This window comes from Chlorocebus sabaeus, chromosome 9 (genome assembly GCF_047675955.1).
Source record: "Chlorocebus sabaeus isolate Y175 chromosome 9, mChlSab1.0.hap1, whole genome shotgun sequence".
Taxonomy (NCBI): domain Eukaryota; kingdom Metazoa; phylum Chordata; class Mammalia; order Primates; family Cercopithecidae; genus Chlorocebus; species Chlorocebus sabaeus.
Window position 1 is genome coordinate 115,369,575 of NC_132912.1, and position 19,368 is coordinate 115,388,942.

A 19,368-nucleotide genomic window follows, 5' to 3' on the forward strand; every position below is an offset into this window, starting at 1 on the left:
TACCTGAATTGAAATACGTGTCTAATGTATAATGCATGCATATGCTACTTTAACATTTTCTGTCATTTGGGTACTCCTGAGAGCTATTCTCATGTGCACTCCAAGTCATTTTTCCTTACTCAGATTTTCTTTTCCGTAGAGCAAATTGGTCAGGAGATGTTGGAAAACCTTAGTCATGACAGAGAAAAGATACAGCGAGCACGTGAAAGAGTAAGTACAAGTGATATAGTTTTTTCACGTATTCAGTAAATGAAGACATAAATGAAAGGCATTGGGACATAAACAATAGCAATTAGGTAGTTGTATGTATCTAAGGTGAAAGAGGGTGTAAGGTCTGTGGAAAGGAAAAGAAAGAGAGTGACATGGAGCAGATAGCAGCTGACTCTATGTCCCCATCCCAGAATGCTCCCAGGTGGGTATTTTATTTACTTCTTATAGAGGAGAAGGTCACTGAGGGAGATTTTGGAGTATGTTCATCTTTTAGAGTGAAAACTATAGAATTACTGGTGGTCATCTTTTCTCAATTCATTTTATTTTTATGTTTTTAGGACTTTGCACATTCATAAGTTGGAGATGAATTACCAAATGTTTATGAAACTTTTTCAGCCTGTGCTTTGCTTTTATATCCGGTTCTAGTATCCAGCTTAAAGCTCCCAAGATTACCTCTCATGTGTCATTCTCCAAATATAAGAATTTTCCATGTTTGTGTAACTGTCAGAAATGTATTTATTTTTGTATATTTGAACATTTTTATTGTTTGGATTTTCTACCATGAAATAAATTGTCACTTGCCATGCACTTTAGAAATAATCTAATTGCATGAACTTTTGTTTTGTTTTAACATTGCTGTTCTTCTTGTAGCTTCGGGAAACAGACGCTAATTTGGGAAAAAGCTCCAGGATTCTGACGGGGATGTTGCGAAGGTAAGAGCAAGGTAGGGACCCATCTTTCTCTCTGTCTCTTTTTTAAAATATTATGTTTTCATTCAATTGCAACGGGGCATATTACATGCTTTTAAGCTTCTGCTCTTAGTGCCCTGTGTCAGGACCCGTTTGAAATAATAAAGCACTGGTATTAACTCTTGTTTGGACAGGGACACATAGTAACACAGATTAGAGAGAAGGCTTGAGCTAGGGGGGTAACCTGAAGCTATGGAAAAAATTAGGGTTAGACATGAAGTGTTTTTTCATAGCCTGAGGAAGGCCCCATGGCAGGAGCAGGCTGATTTTATTTTCTATTTTGATGGCCTCCTTCTTATGGAGGGAATGCAGACCTACCATTTTCAGGAGCACAGTTGCTGTTAGTTTTGCTCTGTGTTGCCTTGTTTTCATTTCTTTAAGTGACACTGGTTGGGGAAACATTTCTGTTTTATGTATACACTGAAAGATGATTTATAAAACGTCAAGATTATCTGAATAATATGTGCTAACAAACAAATGTTCATGTTTTATATGTGTAACTCAACCTTGATTGATGAAAAATATGCTAAATAGTATGAGAAAATAAATGAATGAATGTAGGTAATGTTCTTATAAGTACATTCAGCGCAAAATTATTTCACGTTCAGAATCTACCACATAAGAATATCATCTAGCATGACTGTCAGTTTGGAACTGTGGATAGAAAAGTGAATGAGAAACATTGAGAATGGCCTCTGGAATGGCTTAATTAGAATTTTTAAGAAGGAAATCTTTATAGTTGATACTATAAAGACAACCATCTAAAAATAACTAAAGTCTTCTCTGATCACGTATCCATATACAATAGTTTGCTAAAAGTATGTTTGCCGTGTTACAGATTTATTACATAAGAACCAATCAAATATCTGGTGGTTTGGTCTTCAAGACTGTTAAGATTTTTCTAAGCAGCCTGACCAGTAGCAAGCTTAAAGTTCTTGGGACATTTCCAGCCAAGGCTGGCCTAATGTGACATTCCTCCTCATTTTATTGGACCCTGACTCCCAACTCAGAATCATAAGCCATCAAATTCTCTGATTAAGAGTACTAGGTAAATGGCCTAAGAAAAACTCAGAATTCAGAGAGAAGGGTAGTGGTGATTGAAAGGAATGCTTCAGTGCCTATAGACAATAAAAAAGAAAGGAAGGGGAGGGAAAAACCTCTGTTGCTTTCCTGGGAGGGCTCCTGCGTCGTGAGCTGTAACGAATATTCTGCATATGTCTCCATTTTGTCAAATCTCATTAAAGAGTCCTCCTGCTTTATGTCAATTGAGCTGTCCAGAAATCATTCATCATTTTTAGTGTAAAAAAAAATGATGTGGTTATTTAAATAATATCATATTAATGTTAAAGTTCAGCTGTCATTTAATGGTATGGCTTAATCAGATGTAGCATTTAGGAAAAATAGTTTATGCGGGCTCCACGTGGCTTTCAGGTTGGCAGATTCAAATAAGGATTTATGGGTTTCGAAACCAATGTATTTCTGTCCATGTTTCTGCTTGATGTACCTCACCCTTCAGTGCAGGACACTGCAGACAGTTATTTCAACAAATAAAGCATCTCCTCTATTGTGTTTGAATAAATTTGCAAGTCATTTAGAAAGGGTGAAGCACAAACAACTTCGGCAACCTTTGACTGGGCTTTCTGTAGGGAAATCATAATAACGTGGTTGTTTCAGAAGCCTACGGAAGAAAATTACTCTGGTGAAATCTACATGGGGTTCTCTTTGTAGGCAAACTCAGTCAATCACTGACTCATCTTCTTTTGGGATGTGTCTAGAGTATGAACAGAAATAAAAATTCCCAGATGGACATCACCTTGCTACATCTGAACCAAGGGTACGCTTAAGTCCACCTGTTTATATGCATGACAATGTTTTTCACTAGGCACAGCCGGAATCTTGGTATCAGCCAGGATATTCAGATATTTTCAACCAATGCCTTAACCTGGCAATGGTCTCTGGGGACCAAATGCAGTGGTGGTTTTGTTTTAGTTTCTAATTATTGCCCCATATGATATACAATGTATTTTGGACTTGGGAAAAGGCACAAACATTTTACCAACCTCTCTGCTTCATTATTTTGGTTATCTCATGGAAAAGCTCTCTGCAGAGAAATAGAGGCAGGTTTTATGTACCAAAGCCTCTTATTGAATGCTCTGATTTTGCTTTCTCTGTTACATCCCTCCCATTCATATGGCTTTCGCTTCCAGCCCTGGTGAGCTTGTATTTCAGAAAGAAAAGCCACAGTCTCTTACTATTCTTCTTACCAAAACCGCATAGCTATGTCGTGTGTCAGCAAGCGCTTCTGATATAGGAAATGCTATGCTATTGAATCATGTGCTCATCTGCCACCTTCACAAATGTGTAAAAGAAATGAATGTCCTCTTTGTGCAGTGCGAGCATTTACCTGCATATAACATGAGCTTAATTATTTTCATATGATAAATTCTGTGTGACTGAAAATAGTTAAATATTCTGTAGTATACCAAACCAAGGAATTGCTTTGTTTAAATGAAATATTGCAGGTTATTTTTTAATTCTTTTAAACCTTGATTGTTCTCAAATTTGTAACGTGAACAAAAATGGCTTGGCATGGCTCCTCATTTGAGCCATTTTACGTATGGTCTGTTGTGAAGACAGGTGAAAACACTGTTCCATTGGTACCAAGATCTGTGCATATGTCCACTTGATTATCTGTAAAACTGACCAAAAGGAGTTGGGGAAATCAAAATGAGTAAGCAACAAAATTAAGTTTATAAAATCCAGCAACCACTAAATAATCATCTACCACTCATGCTTTTTTATCTTTTTTTTAACTTCAAATAAGATAAACATCTATTTCCTTCCTTCTTTCCTTTCTTCTTTTCTTTATTCTGCTTATTCATTTCCTTAGTAAATATTTAATGTCTGTACGCCAGGGCTGGGGATCCTGAAATGAACCCAATTTTATCCTCACTTTCAGAGTACTTTAGTGTAGTAGAAGACATATGCATAAAAATGCACTATGGAAATTCACAAAATTAACAGAGTCTCAAGGCATCTATTGAAGATTCCACAACTCCAGTTAGTCCTTGCAGGTCATTAAAAGGGACACGAAGAAAACAAATAAGTAATAAAAAAAATATGAGTTAAATGGCTATAAAGTCAACATGTTTGGAAAAAAATAGAGAAATAGAAAATGGCATATGGAATCATTACAAACAAATTTTGAAAAGAACGAAGGTATGCAAAAAAATTGACATATAATATGTAATTTAGTGAGATAGCAACTGATTCAACCAAAAAGAAATTGCTCTTTGTGTAAGCACGCCATATTACCAAAAGAAAGAAAACAAAAGAGAAAATTAGTCAATTCAAAATTATAATAGTAAAAGTCCACATCAGAACACAGCTATGACTGATTTCCTGGAAAGTAATTTTTCTTCTATTCCGACATAAGATGGAGAGTTATCAAGGGACAAACTGTTCATTTCCTAACTCTGTAGACAGAGTTTACATAAAGTGGAATTCAGATAATAATGAAAATGGTCATGAAACAAATGACCATTTATGTTGTAACTGGGTCCAATAAATGGATTTTTTCACTGACTTTCACAAAATTTGATTTTTATAATTGGCTGTCTTAAAGTGTCACAGTATCACTAGGAGGCTGAAATGTTTCTCTTCATATGTATGTATTGATGTGTGTGTTTGTGTGTGTATTTTTTCTATACCTTTGAACAGAAAGTCTTATTCGTTCAAACTGTTGGCAACCAGTACACATGAAAATTAAAATTTTCAAAATTCAGAGTCAGAATAAAAAGAAATCGTGATTCTGTTTCCTTTTACCTCTGAAGAGTTAATGATTGATCACTAATTGTATATTTGTTTCTAAAAGTACATGAACAATGCCTCAGGAATGTAACAAAGTTACAGTTTAAGAGCTCCACTGACAAAAATTTACAGGATATGTTACTACTTTACCTTGGCTCCTCTGTGGCATAGTATATGCTGGCAAAGTGCTTATAAAAAAAATAAATAAATAAAAGGCATAAGCCAGGTGTGGTGGCTCACGCCCGTAATCCCAGAACTTTGGGAGACCGAGGCAGGCAGATCACTTGATGCCAGGAGTTCAAAACCAGCCTGGCCAACATGGTGAAACCTCACCTCTACTAAAAAATAGAAAAAATTTAGCTGGGTGCAGTAGCTAATAATCCCAGCTACTTGGGAGGCTGAGGCATGAGAATCACTTCAGCCTGGGAGACCAAAGGTTGCAGTGAGCCGAGGTCGCACCACTGTACTCCAGCCTAGGTGACAGAGTGAGACTCCATGTCAAAAAAAAAAAAAAAAAAGAAAAAGAAAAGAGAAGGAAAAGAAGAAATGGCATAGATGATTGTTTAACACCTATTCTGTTTGACAGTCTCAAATCAAATAATTTCCTCTCTCCCCCACCCTACCTATATTTGCCCCCAACTATTTGCACACATGTGCGTGTGCGTGTGCACACACACACACACACACACAGATTGGCTCCTTCAGAAAGTGAATTTTGTTTATCCTTCCAGTATAAGTATGGTTAACTTCCTTATGCATGGAGCTGCTCAGAGGTCTTTTGTAGCTAATCTGTAATATAAACAAAACAGACAGTATTAAATGCAGTTGACCTAGCTAGCACCATTCATACAATATTATTTAATACGCATATTTTTGTTAGAGTTACTTTTGAGTTAACCTGGAGAATCATTGCCACCTATCACTGCTATCATATTTTACATTTTAAACATAGTCTTTGGTAGAGTGACAGGTAAAACATCTGGAAAGCTTAAATGCACTGTCAGAATGATTCCTAAGAGTAAATAGACCAGGAATGCCAATGCAAGATCTGTAAGCTACAGAAATAAAATTTTTAAAATAAAAACAGGTTTATTCTTACATATGCCATGGCTAGATGTTTAAGCTTCTTTTAAAAACTCATTCTTCTTTCTCCTTCATTTTGCCCAGGAAGCATTCTGTTATATTCTAATTGTTCTTACTACAATGTCTGAAAATTCAACAGTAGAGAGTTTTCAAGACATGTGAGAAAAATGTCCTTGAAAATATGCTGTCAATTTTTAGGCACTGAAGAAAGTACCTTCTCTCATAGTACCTTGCATTTATATTTTTACATCTCTGTCTCTATCTCTTTTTCTTTTCTCTGTTTCTCTCATTCCTCTTTCTCAGCACATCTTACTTACTGGTGATAAACTTGGGCCCTGACCTGAAATTAGTGTAGCAAAATTTCAATGTCTAAACTATTCTTCAGCTTTTAATCAAGTGCTTATTCTTTCAGAATAAAGTGATTGAATTTCCAATAGATTCTTTGGACTTAACAGATTTAAGATTGACCTCTTCAAGGCCAGCATGGGTAACGTTTTTACCAAACCAAAGAATAGCTTTGGATTTGCTTATATGTTTCTCTTTAATAACATGCTGTGCCTTTAAACATAGAATTTTGCTCTAGTGTCAGACACTTGAATGCAACACCTTATCTGTCAATAACTCTACCAGCTGCATTCATTGAGCCTTAAGTGCATATGTGACCCTAAATCATGTATTATTCATCTTATCTGATTTTATCCTTAACAGTTCTGTGAAGGAGACATCACTATCCCCATTTTACGGGTGAGGCAAACTGTGCTTAGTGAAGTTAAGTAAACTATCCAGATTCACATATTGTAGAAAGAGAATTAGGATGTGAACTTAGTTTGCTCTTTTGACACACTACACAAGGTTCCCAAAGACCAGATTATGAATCAGAACCAGTTTTCACTAGTGGTAAGAAGAGTAAGAACAAACAGTTGAGTTTTTGTTATGCCAACTTATTGCCAGATGCTATTATAGTTCCATTTCTTCTGTGAAATAATTGGTGGCAGTAAATAATTTCCTTAAACTAGGTTCATTGTTATAGTAAACAGAAAAATAACTACTTGGAAATATTAAACATTGGCAATTATATGTCAGTCCTCTCACTGTCCCATGCCCCCTCTTATTTCACTGACCAGGAAATTCAAAATCCATACTATACTGTACCCTTTAATAACTAAAAACACTGCTACTTATGCACTCTCTGATGGGTAGGTAGCAGCCACAGTCCTAGATACTTGTTATACGTTACCTTCTTTCACTTTCATGATAACTCTATAAGATGGATACTATTACTCCCGTTTTAAGAAATAAGGGAACCACTGGTAAATATCATCAGGGTCTACATAAGTCGTCTGCCTCCAGAGCCTGGTTTTCCTACTACACCAACTATTTATCCTTCTGTGGAGACTCAGTTTCCTCACGATGGTCAGACAACCCTTCTGGATGTGTAGACAATTGTTCCTGAAAGCAAGGAACAAACCCTACTGGATCCCATCATTGAGGGTGGGCTGAAGGCGCTCAACTGCAGCTACTGTGTGCCATAGGAGTCCCAAGTGAGTGTGTTCTTAAGGAGTCCTTTCAAATTGTTGTATTGCTAAGCGTAGACCGTGTGGCATTAACCAGAAGCGAGAAATAACAGCACCGTGCAACAGAAGAGTCTATCATCTCCCTTACCTCTGGAATTTGACAAGTGTCATTGTTAGAAAATTTTATTTCTGTATCTAACTTTATCATCTGGAGTCTTATCCTTGCTGGAGCAAACAGTCCCAGTCTTGTTTAATTATTTATGTGAAATTTCTATGTATGCGTCCAGAGGCATATGTCCCAGTAGATAAGGGGTAGTAGGCTCTGGAGCTGCACTGGCTCTGCCGCTTTTTAGCTAGTAACCTTTGGCAAGAATCTCACCGCTCTGTACCTCAGTTTCCTCATCTGCAAAATAGGGATGGCAATAGTCTTTACTATGGAAATTTTTATAAATGCGTAGATACGTGTAAAGTGCACACAACAGTGCCTGGCACATGATAAAGTACCAGGAAACATTGAGGTATCGGTTATCATCATTATCAGCATTGGTTTTAAAGGAAATAGGGCCTGAGAGCAAAGACTAAAATCAAAATATTAATTAATAGTTCTTCTAGGTTGATGAATTTTTAATTGATGTTTTTAAGTTTTCTTTTTCCATTACTAGAGTTTCGTAGGAATTTTTTAAAAATTACAAATCAATAATAATAAATCCCATCATCTTTTCCTTGTGTCCCTGTTTCTGTCATGGTGCCACTGTTCCCCCTTCCTTCTGGGACTGTCACTCAGCAGCATTTCTTGAACTACTCTAGTGCGTTCTGAGTACTACCTGAAGCAAAGCAGTCCTCCAGTCTCACATGTTTCCCATCTCATTTAGGCTGTTTAGGGAGGGGGGGCTCCTAGTTGGTCTCTGTACTTCTTCTTCCCTTCTTTTGCCCTTCTGAATATTACTGACCAATTTACTTGGAGGGTGCCAGACGAGTGCTGTGTCTTCTGTACTTAGGGATCTCCCATAGTGATGTTCAACACAGAATGTCTTCCTTAGTCTCATTGCTAAGGTTTTCCAGTGAACTTTCTAGCCTTGTTTGCTGCTGCTCCCTTTGGGTAGGCGGTATGTCCCTACTAGTGGTAACTACTTACAACCTCCAAGCTAGCTTCACTCTTCACTAATTCTAGACATTTGCTTTGTCTGTTACTTCTACCTGGAATGTTCTCCTTTTGCCACCTATATAAGTCAAAATCTTCCAGTTGCATGTGGCAGAAATCCAGATCAAACTGGCCATAAAATACACACACACACACACACATATATATATCTGAACTCGTGTAACTAAGTAGTCCAAGGGTAGAAGCGACTTGAAACAGCGTTTGAATCTAAAAGTTCCAACAATATCGTCAGGACTGGCTCTTGCTCTTTCCATCTCACATCTCAGATCACTTATGGATGGGTTCTGGCCTTTGTCAAGGATTCCCCTGGTGGAGACAAGTCTTGCCAGCGCCTCAGTACAGCCACTGAATATAGCGATTTTTTCATTCGAATGCCTCCAGTGAAAGTAATAGCGTGGAATCTTACTGATTTGGATTGGTTCTGGTCAGGTAAAAACTCCATTAATCTATGATCTGATGTTGTAGGCATGAGACCCTGTGCAGGGGACGGACAAACAGATTGCGAATGGATTGAGGCATAGTCCCCTCAGAAGAATCTGAGAGCTTTTTTCCAAAAGGGTAATGGATACTGGGTGGGCAAAAACAACAGATGTTACCTTTCGAATATTCCAAATGAGCTTTTGTCTATACTCTGGGTCTCAGGTGAATTACCTCACTCTCCCTCAAGCCTTCTTCACTCTCCGAGCCAGAAATGATGCATCTTTGTTCTGCTCTTTCACAGCAGCTTGTACTTCTCACAAGACATGAACATCATCCACTTTGCATGGCATGTATTGTAATTATTATCAACTGTGTCTTAATTTTCTTCTAGATTTTTTTGTATTCTCCACCTTATCCCCAAAAGGATGCTTTACAGCTCCCCCACAGTATTGTGCAAGCAGCAGAAATTAAGAAGGGAAGAAACATGGATGAAAGAGAAATGAAACAAAGTCAGGGAACCATGGTGGTAACTGCTGTGCAGGTTCCTAGACAGGTTTAGAATTTCCCACCTGAAAGCAGAGCAGGACGCACAGTCAGCTGGAGGATCCACAGTGTTTCATAAAAGCGAAAGCAGCCTTAAAGCAGCCTTAGTCAAGGCCCAGCATAACCCTCTTGCCACATAGATGGGCCCTTGATAACCGGTTGATAATGTGGTTTCTGGAGAGTGGTGATAGTACACGCAGCACATTTCTGTCCCCAAAAGAATGAGGAATTGCTATAGGACCAGTTGTCTTCAGGATCCCGAGGTCAACCCTCACTTCTCTATTGTGAGATACTGCTGGTCAGGAGCCTCCTCACATTTGGCTCACGGCCACGTTACCCTGATGTAGGCCTCATCAATGAATAGTCTTTGGAAGAATGCCAAAAAATAGTTTCAGAGTTGTTATCTGAGTTCATATGGGTATAATTTAGTGGAAAGTCTGCGGGTTTTTATCTGTTGCACTTTGGCTACATGTAAACATGTCCGTTCAAAGATAAAATATGTAACTTCCCAATAAGAGAATATTTTCTCCATTATTTAATCACAATGGAAACACATCTTATCTTTTTTCTTGATTGTGAGCCACAATTTGACCTAATTTTTGAATTACTTTCCTTTTATGATTTTCCTTTTTTCCCCTGGATGCATGCCATTGTTGAATGCTACATAGAATATGAAGGGTGCACTTTACCTTTTCCGTCAATGCCTTCTTTGAACGCAGCCTTGAGCTGTTAACTTGAAGCAAGGAGCCCTAGGCCTTCCTTATAAGCAAGTAATGGAGCCCTTAGCTCCCCTTGTAAATGGCTATTTATTAACGTATACCATCACCAAACAACATTTTATAATTCCAGGCCCCCACACCATTACACCACTGTCTGCTCCATTGTGAATTAAGGGAGGGCTTTGGCCATCTGTTTCATTAAATGCCAGAGGCAGCGAACAGTATCTGAACTTTATAAATCGAGAGTTAGGGCTTCTCCCTCCACAAATCTCCCCCTTCTTCGGCTGCCACCACCGCTACCACCACCATATTTTTTGGTTTCAACGCTCACATTGTAAATTAGCGTATTCACACATCAATTTTAAAAGGCTGGCTGTGTTATAAGACGGGACAAAGCAAGCTCAGTAACAGCTCAGGCACAGTGCAGGTGGTCGAGCTAGCTGCTACCCAGATCAAAAGTCAAACAACTGTGAATCTGCTTTTGAAAGTGCAGTTAGGGAGACAAGGCAAGGCTTATCTGCACAAACAAGGACGAGTTATAGATATACATCACAAACGCAGGAGGACAAAAGGGGGTTTCATCATCTTGCAGGGCAAGAAAACCCTGTAATGCTGACAATTCTGAGGGCATCTCTGGAATATGTGGCTTGTTTTCATTTTTGTTTTTTTTCTATAATATAAAATTAGTTTTTTATTATGCGGCAATTGATAATTATTATTTACGCTTTGGTGCTGTTCCTAAAGTAGCTAAGAATTTTTTTTAAGCCACCTTTAGGGCAGGAAATGGCTCCTTTTCATGGTTGCATTTTATTTTTCAGCAGCATTTAAGGACAGACTCCTATTTATACCACACAAGCAGTTTTGTCTGTTGTAAACAAAGTAAGTGGCTGGGGATTGTACTTTCCCAGAAATGTTTTCCAGGGAAGCCATAATAAGAAACAACTGTGTATATCTTGAGAATTTGTCATCTAGGTATTAAGAAAGAATTCTTTTCTTTTATGGGGGAAAAAAAAGGGCACTGTGAAGAAATATATTCAATACTCAAAAGTACAGTTAAAATATTTCTTAAATTGTGATGTTTGACCACCTTGCTAGTGTTAGTTGAGGTTTTCATTTTTTATTTAAAATTATCTCAAACATTTTTGACAATGTGGAAGCTGACGTGATAGGAGGCGTAACGATATTTTTTTAACCTCAGTGTTCTTTTTAAAAGGCTAATGACTTCTTTTGCAAAGTTATGTGAAGAACTTTGAAACCAAGGTATGACTATCAATGAAGAAAATGCCAGAATGGTAAATTTGACCACACTTTTAAAAAGAGAATTGAAGCAACTTGGAATTACGAAAAGAAATAGCACTATAGTTTCCTGTACAATTATAGTTTACCTACGAAAAAGCTATTCCACTGTCCACCTACCTTCCTATGGCTTAATGATTTTGTGATGGGGGGGAAAAAAAAAAAACACCTGTCAACCATTTGATTCCCAAATCAGTTAAAAATGTCTGAATCAGGTCCCCTGGTGCTTTCCTGAAACCACACTCCCTGTCTCAAGCCATAGGGCAGTGGTTCCTATCCTGGAGTGGGCTTCATGGAGTCTTGAATATCTGAAGTTTTCTAAAAATGTGTGTGCGTATGTGTGTATATGCATCTTTCTGGGGATTTTCCATTAAATTTCCATAAAATTTTCAAAAGAGTCTACAACCAACTCCAAAAAAAAAAGTTGAGAAAATGAGATATTGTTAAAGAACTGTGTCCAATTTGCTAGCTAAATACCACTTAATTACTTTGATACTCTGGCCTACTTAAAATGCATTGACCTACAAGAAATACTTATTTTGAATTTTTCCACAAAGTTCAACAAGACACTGAAAACACAGGGATGCCATCCTTGGGATATCAAATCATTTGTCAAAAGTAAGTCCTTAAAGACAGTCCGAGCATTTAAATTTATATGGGGCCTTATGGTTTATAAGACACAGTCACATATATTATTTTATTTAAGTTATTCTTCATAAGAACTCTGAATTCGTATTATCATTATTATCCTGTGGTATAGATAACTGAAACCAAAGAAGTTGAGTCTTGCCCAAATTCACGCCACAAAGATAGAGCAAAACTTGGACCAGTACCCTGGTTTTAGCTACAGAAATCATGTTCTTAGCAGCATTCTGGCAGTAACACCATCAGCCTTTTCTTCAACACCAAATGTTTAATGTCTACTGGGTAAAAGGGCATTTGGAGATTCCCTTAAGAATCCAATGTTAGTCATTGGAGATTCAACAAATTCAAAACTCTACTCCTAGGTAGCTTAATATCTAATTGGGAACTTTTGTTGGGAGACATTTTAAGAAACAACAATACATAGTAACTTGTGCTACATAGTAAGTGAGAGATCAGTGCTCTAGGCGATGACAGGAAGAAGAAATTCCTGGGGCCTGGATGTGCAGATAAGACTTCACAGAGGAGATGATAGGTAAGAACCAGACCTGACAGTCACTGCCCCATTCTTAACCCACATGTAGCATTAGGCATCTTTCCTTCTCATGGCAGCTTCAAGGTAATAGCTCCTAGCAGCAGAATTTGAACCCTTGCAGGGAAACAGTGGTGATGGTGTTGGGTTGTTAAGAAGATGTTTGACCACAGCTGTGTTGAGGATACATAGGAAATTAACAAAACAACTTGTAACCTCATCTGCTCGTAAAGTTAATATAATGTGAAAGCTTCAATCTTACCTTAAACTGTTGAATTTTTCTTTTGTTTCTGTTTTCTTTCTTTCTTTCTTTCTTTCTTTCTTTCTTTTTTTTTTTTTTTTAAGGGACAGGGTCTCACCATCACTGAGCCTAGGGTACAGTGGCCCAGCAACAGCTCACTGCAACCAACCTCAACTTTCTGGGCTCAAGTGATCCTTCCACCTCCACCTCAGCCTCCCAAGTAGCCGTGACTACAGGTCCACCTCACACACCCAGCTAATTTTTAACTTTTTTGTAGAGACAGGATCTCCTTATGTTGTCCAGGCTGATCTCAAGCTCCTGGCCTCAAGCAATCCTCCTGCCTCAGTCCCCCCAAAGTGCTGAGATTGCAAGCATGAACCACTGTGCCCAGCCAGGAGCCTTTAGCTTTTAGAACAGGAGTGAGCAAATCATAGACAGCAGACCAAATCCAGCCTGCCACCTGTTTTTGTATGGCCCTCAGGCCAGTAATGGTTTACATGTTTAAATGATTGGGAAAAATCAAAAGAAGAATATTTGTGACATGTGAAAATTACACAAATTCAAATTTTTTAATTATGATGAACTCTAAAATTTTCTTAAGTAAGGCTTGAAATCACCTAATAAGATCTAATTGTAAACAATTATGAAAAATCTTTTCACTGGTTGTGCCCCAGTTTTAGAAAAATATTGCAAATTTTCACACCCTTGACTAAAATTACATATTTATAAAACTTTACATATTTATAAAATTACATATTTATTAAAAAGTTCATTTTAAAGACAGGTCTTTGAAATAATACTGCATGTTGACTATACATATTCTACATATGATTCATGAATAGATGCAAAGAATGTTGGCAAAGTACATAAATTATTTTATTGTGGCATATTATTTATTTGATAAGCGTATCACTTAAAAATACGGAATTTTTTCATGTGTCCCAATTAAATCTTTATCATCGAATGGGCTTATAGAAATTTAGTTATTAGAAAACTTGCCCAGCCAATAAAGAAAAGCATTCATTTTCTATTCTGTATACATGATCTGAAGCCATCGCTTTTTAGGTCTTTTAATCTGTTTGTTCAAGGCCAAGCTATTTATATGGATAATTTTTAAAGCATCTGTATAAAGAAAAAAAGAACATTTTATTTATTCACTGGAGTTTTTATGTGCCTTGAAATTGCATAGATAAAGTATTTTTGAGCTCATGGATCTGGAAGAGATAAAAGGTCTCTTATTTTATAAGGCTTTATGTAAGCTTTTCAAATGTACAGTTTTCTCATGGCTAGAATTTTTTAAACAAAACATTATTTCACTATTGTAGCTGGAGTTTGATGTGGGCACCTCTTTTTCTTCCCTGAATTACATGTTAAATTATGTGTTTAAGGTTGTTTTTATGGTATTTTACCTTCTGAATTTTAATGGTTTTCTTGTTGGAGAAATTAATTTACCAATCTTCATTTTTAGTAGTGGGCAACTATTTAATAAAACCAGAATACCAAGTGTTAAATATGAATAGAAAACTCAAAAGTCATATTTAAGAAACAGAAAATGAAACGTACCACTTGGCACTGGTATGAAGATGAAAAATTATTTACCTCCCCCTCCTTAAGAACTTTTGCTAAGCCTGGTAGACTGAGAGAGAAGGGGCATTTTTATACTCTGGGGCAACTGGATCCAGACTAGATTCTGGATGAACATTAGCTGTTGTTAGTTGTGCCATGTCAGGGCCAAGAAACAGCTTTCCCTGGCTGGAGCATTCCCAAGTCATCATGGCCATCAGACAGGTGGGGAATAAATATTGTAGAATGGTGGGGCATTTGGAGAGCTCGCTCCTGATCCCAGGGACTCAATTTGGACCGGCTTCAATTGGAGCAAACAGGTGTTCCTGGGAGGAACTGTCCTTAGATGGCTGGAGGGGGTGCCATTCTTTCACATACATAAAAAGTTCCTCTTCCCTCTGCCCGCAGGAAAATTAGAATTAACTACAGCTTTTTCTTTTGAAATGGAAACAGAGAAATAAAAATATGGCACCAGGTTTTGGCTGTGGCTGGATTTCCACAGAGCACGCAATCTATGATAAGTGATGAGAATTCTTGAAGCAAAGCATGCTTGTAGTTTCAACATTGGAGATACTATAAAAAGTAGATGAATGCAAAGAATCTTTTTACAAAAAGATATACCTATAAAATCAAATAGTCTTTCCTTCTGTTATTCATTTGTTCATTCACCAAATATTTCTGGAGCACTTGCGATTCCCCAAACACTGGGCTAAGTGCTAGGAACGAGAGTGTAACATATAACAAGGTCCTGCCCTCAAAGTGCTTGGCCTGAGTTGTAATAATGGTAATTGGTTGGAACATGAAAGTGAATCTGAGTGGTCTTTGGGAGACCATAGGCGGAAAGTGGTTGCTGGCCTCAGAAAGATTTGTTTTTCTGCAATATTACCATATCAAAGATATGGCTAACTTGTTTTATTTGGGAATATTCTTTTTAAATCATATTTTTCCTATAAAACAGAAAATAGTAATATTAAAGAAATTTTTAAGTAAAAAAATTGTTTTTAATCCCTTTACCTTGAAACAAGCTATTCCTTTGACCCAAGTATTCCCTTCCAACCTTTTAGTCATGTTTCAAGTTCAATATTATATTGCTTTACTCACTTAATATTATAATCTTAAACTTTCCACAGTCTTTGTGATTTGTATTTTTGCCAAATTTTAAAAATTTATTATAATAACAAAGGATTTAAAAAACCTCTTATTTGGGGCCAGGTGTGGTGGCTCACATCTTATCCCAGCACTTTGGGAGGCAGAGGTGGGCAGATCACCTGAGGTCAGGAGTTCGAGACCAACCTGGCCAATGTGGCGAAACCCCATCTCTACTAAAAGTACAAAACTTAGCCGGGCATGGTGGTGGGTACCTGTAATTGCAGCTACTCAGGAGGCTGAAGCAGGAGAACCCCTTGAATCCGGGAGGCAGAGGTTGCAGTGAGCCGAGATCACGCCACTGTACTCCAGCCTGACAACAAGAGCAAGACTCCATGTTAAAAAAAAAAACAACAACAAAATCCTCTTATTTTGTAAGGATAAAAAACATTATCAAGAAACAGGGAGAAAATTATTCATAATTATACTGGCTAAAGGTCACAACTATTACTTGGCATATTTTATTCCAGTATTCCAGTACATACATTTTTTATGTACAACATATAAAACTGTATATCCTATTATTTGCATTAAGAGTAAACTGAAAGTGTTTTCCCATGCCATTAAAAACTCTTTGTAATCATTATTTATGTGGTTGTATGGTATTTCCTCATAGAAATATTTCCTTTCTGTTAAACATACAGATTTTTTCTAGCTTATAGCTATACAGTGAAGCTATGTATCTTCATTCATAAACTATATTATTTGCTTAGTGTGGCATCCTTGAAGATAATAAATGCTCATCTCTCTTTTTGTTTTTTGGTTTTTTTTTTTTGAGACAGTGTCTCATTTTGTTGCCCAGTCTGGAGTGCAGTGGCGTGATCTTGGCTCACTCCAACTTCCGCCTCCCCGGTTTAAGAGATTCTCCTGCCTCAGCCTCCTAAGCAGCTGGGATTACAGGCACATGCCATCATGCCCAGCTAACTTTTTTGTATTTTTAGTAGAGATTGGGTTTCACCATGTTGGTCAGGCTGGTCTCCAACTCCTGACCTCATGATCTGCCCAGGTCGGCCTCCCAAAGTGCTGGGATTACAGGCGTGAGCCACCGCACCCCGCCTGCTTATCTCTTTTATGACTTCCTCATTCTTGAGTTCTTAACTCTCTAATCTTGAAGTCAGCTGGGATTTATCTTCAAATAACTTTTCAAGAAAGGTACATGATTTGGATCTGTTCTTTTTTCTATATAGGAACTACACCAATTTCATATATGTGACATACACATATGTATGTATCTGTGTACATTGGGCTGGCTGTAATATTTTTAGATCCTACCCATCTTAGGAATCTATAGATGTGGAACCATTGTCTTCTGGCATTTCGTGTTTCAGAGTAGCAGAAAAATAGACCAATTTATGGTACTCTGGAGTGACATGTTGTGGGTTTTATTTGTTTAGTTTTGGTTTTATAAACCTTTGGAATTGAACAGAGTCTAGATATTTCTATATATGAGGTCTTTCACTCATTTTTCATGGATCACAGAACTTTAAATCTGCACATTCAAGTCCTCCCTCTACTGACCAGGAGAGGTTTTTTTAAAATCATGCCTTGGATTATTGCTTCCATTTCAGATTTTCTGGTGTCAGGATCATCCACAATTCTAACACTAGACCTCTATCTCCAATGTTTGTCATGTTTTAAAAATAATGTTGTTCTCTTCTTTTTCTTCTCATTTATCTCCAACACCATTAACTCCCCTCTCTAGCATTGTTTCTGGTCTGTGCTGCTGGTTATGTGAGTATTAATGCCGCTGTTGCATTACTGGTTTCCCTGAAATCTTTTCTTTATCTATCCTATTGCCTCATCTCTTATCTCCTTGAAGTCTCGCTGGTTCTTACCTTACAGTTTTCTGCCCTGGCTTGATAAAGCTTTACCTTCTTACTGTTTTTATTAAGGACACCAAACTATTTTCAAAAACGTTTTTTGGTTTCTTTAGTTCGTAAGTTTCAGAATTGCATTCTTTCTCAGAATCTTTAGGATGTTGTTTTCTGCCCCCCATCCCCCACACCCTTGTTCTGTAGTATAGATTTTTTCTATCATCCTTATGTTATTTTGAGTTTCTTGTTTGGTTACTTTGCAAAACAACATCTTGAATCTGCAAATGGAGAGCTGCTTAATATGCTCGCCTCTGTCCCGATTCCCTTTGTTGGAAAGAAATAGGACTTCTTCCTTCTCCCACTCTGTGACTCTGTTGGGAAAAATGTCCACCCCTTACGTGTACAACTGTCATCTTCTTCCCAAGCTTACCCTCCCACCACCACAAAAAAACACATTATTTATGAAGACCACAGTTCCCAGAATTCACTGCATGATGCCATACCTTCTCTATAGCTACCTAATATTGATGGATTGTTTTCTTGGGAACTCTGATTTCCTTACTGCATATAGAACAGAAACAAGATGGGAAATGTAGAGAAAAAGAAAAGAAGACAGCAGTCCAAATACCTCCTGAGTTACAACACTTATAAGACAGATTGCATCTTGATTTCTGGTTGTTACAAACCATGCACTTTCTATCTGGTAGAAGACTGTGGCAGGTGAACCACTTCTTTCATTTTTCAACACTGTTCATTTTTTGTAGCAGTAGAAAATCCTTCTAGGCTCTGGCAGTTTGTGATGTAAGTTTTGGTGGTGTAAATTTTCATCATCTTCTATTTTCTTCATTCAAATGTAATGGACACTTTGATAGAGGCAGCATTAGGATCCATGGAGGAGGCACCATTGTAAACTGGAACCTGAGTGGTTTTTTAAATTGCCCTAGATAAGGGGGCCATAAGAACTATTTCTATAGCTCTACCCTTGGGCCTGTCTGCCTGGGTGGTCCTGTTTTAACTGTTGGTATTTAATTATTGATGATTTACTGACACAAGGCATGGAAGCCTTAGGGAAAATGAATTCCAACGTGCTACTTTCTTTAGATGAATCTTCTTTGAGGTTTAAGTGTCCCTCTAAGTAATATAGTGAGGCAGGATTTAAGGGGCCATTCCAAATACTGCCTCGCAAAGTCAGCCACAGCGTGAGTGCCTACTATATGCTCTGGACAGAAGGAACCTTATTAAAGGGCCAAGTTCTTTCATAGTTTTCATGTAACCCATTGATGTGTTTCTTTTCACACGTTATTTCCTCTTGAACATCACTGGTTTCATGGTGTTTTTCTAAGACTTCTGAAAGGTACTACAAACTATGTATGTAGAAAGAATAGAACCCCACCAAAAGGTGTACTTTTTCTTTAGTGGCACTGTGCCATCAAAACTGCCATCCGGAGCTGGTGCCCAAAATGCCTCCCTTTAGAGCTTGCTGCCTTGATCATGCAGCTGTGCTGTCTCCTTAGATGCTCTGTGGGCACTGCTGTAACCTGTTCCTCAGCTCTGCTGAGTGTGGCATAATCAGATTCCTTGCTGAGAATCGGTGGGTGGATGGGTAGAGGGGAGCCAGGGCTAGATCCTGGAGGACTTTAGGAAGCTACAGATCAGATCAGAGAGACTGAACAGGAAAGGATCAAATCAAACTTCACCACATCAACGAAACGGGCCTAGGCATACTACAACCTTTTTTTTTTTTTTTTTTAAAGATGGAGTCTCGCTCTGTCACCCAGGCTGGAGTGCCTCCCGGGTTCACACAATTCTTCTGCCTCAGTCTCCCAAGTTGCTGGGACTACAGGCTCCCGCCACCATGCCCGGCTAATTTTTTGTATTTTTAGTAGAGATGAGATTTCACCGTGTTAGCCAGGATGGTCTCGAT

The 19,368-nt window shown here is 37.9% G+C and overlaps 1 protein-coding gene across 8 annotated transcripts in view; it reads left to right on the plus strand.

Moving 5' to 3' along the window:
* The window catches only part of VTI1A (vesicle transport through interaction with t-SNAREs 1A), a 507,313-nt gene that overhangs the window by 220,512 nt on the left and 267,433 nt on the right, over positions 1 to 19,368 (plus strand). For 6 of the 8 annotated variants that reach the window (XR_005244054.2, XM_007964104.3, XM_007964105.3 and 3 more), the window contains 2 exons: positions 140 to 210; positions 862 to 923. Coding sequence is in view for 7 of the 8 variants with exons in the window: in XM_007964104.3 (XP_007962295.2) it covers positions 140 to 210; positions 862 to 923 (133 nt within the window). In the remaining variant the exon portion in view is untranslated. Of the gene's footprint in view, positions 1 to 139; positions 211 to 861; positions 935 to 19,368 lie in introns of all 8 variants that reach the window. The other 2 variants (XM_007964110.3, XM_038008813.2) reach the window with 1 other exon arrangement.